This window comes from Cynoglossus semilaevis, unplaced genomic scaffold, assembly GCF_000523025.1.
Source record: "Cynoglossus semilaevis isolate Cse_v1.0 unplaced genomic scaffold, Cse_v1.0 scaffold1397, whole genome shotgun sequence".
In the NCBI taxonomy this organism is placed as follows: domain Eukaryota; kingdom Metazoa; phylum Chordata; class Actinopteri; order Pleuronectiformes; family Cynoglossidae; genus Cynoglossus; species Cynoglossus semilaevis.
In genome coordinates, this window is record NW_007585156.1 from 1 (window position 1) to 681 (window position 681).

Consider the following 681-nt stretch of genomic DNA (forward strand, 5'->3'; position numbering starts at 1 on the left):
CATCGCAACATCAAGTCACTAACATCGCAACGCCAGGTCACTAACATCGCAACAACAAGCCACTAACATCGGAACAACGTTAGGTCAGTAGGGGGCGCTATCATCTGAACGTAGTACTTCGGTGCTGCTGTACTGCAGTACCGCTTACGTGCCGATTCTTGGAGAGACTAGTATTTACGTATGTGTAAATACTAGACTCTCTTGCTCCCCCTACTGGTGGCTTTTAAAATTTCTGCAATTTTTTTTTTTTTTTTAAAATCCCAAAACCAAGAAAACTCTTTAAAAAAAAAAAAAAAAAAAAAAAAAATTGAATATTGTCATTTCTGGAACTCCCTCGGGTCCGATCGCCCGATTCCGACTCCGATTCCGACTTACGTTTTCTCCAACAACACCTTGTACTGCTGGTCTCCGCGACCTCCCTCCACGGCCTGGTCCAGTTTGGTGATCAGTTCGTTTTCAAACTGCAAAGACGACGAGGGAGGGGGGTTACAACAACGTCCGATCATCGCAGAAGGAGATAGGAGTCATTTTTTTTTTTTTTCCGACCTTTTCAAACGTGCGCCCGGGGCTGAAGTTGTGCTCGCACTGCATCATGTCAAAAAAGATCGGGATCGTAGCCTTCCTGAGTTCAGGCTCGGGGACCAGGGTGACCTCCAGGATCGGTCCCACCATGGCCGGGAT

General features: G+C 46.7%; 1 protein-coding gene across 1 annotated transcript in view; it reads right to left on the reverse strand.

The window, feature by feature from the left end:
* Positions 1–302: 302 nt before the first annotated feature.
* LOC103398918 (dedicator of cytokinesis protein 5-like) overlaps positions 303–681 on the reverse strand; it is a 40995-nt gene continuing 40616 nt past the window's right edge. The window contains exons 28-29 of the mRNA XM_025053882.1: positions 547–681; positions 303–461 (exon numbers count right to left, since the gene is read on the reverse strand). The exon at positions 547–681 is cut by the window's right edge and continues 3 nt beyond it. Of these exons, the coding sequence (XP_024909650.1) occupies positions 372–461; positions 547–681 (225 nt within the window). The 3' untranslated portion in view covers positions 303–371. The remainder of the gene's footprint in view (positions 462–546) is intronic.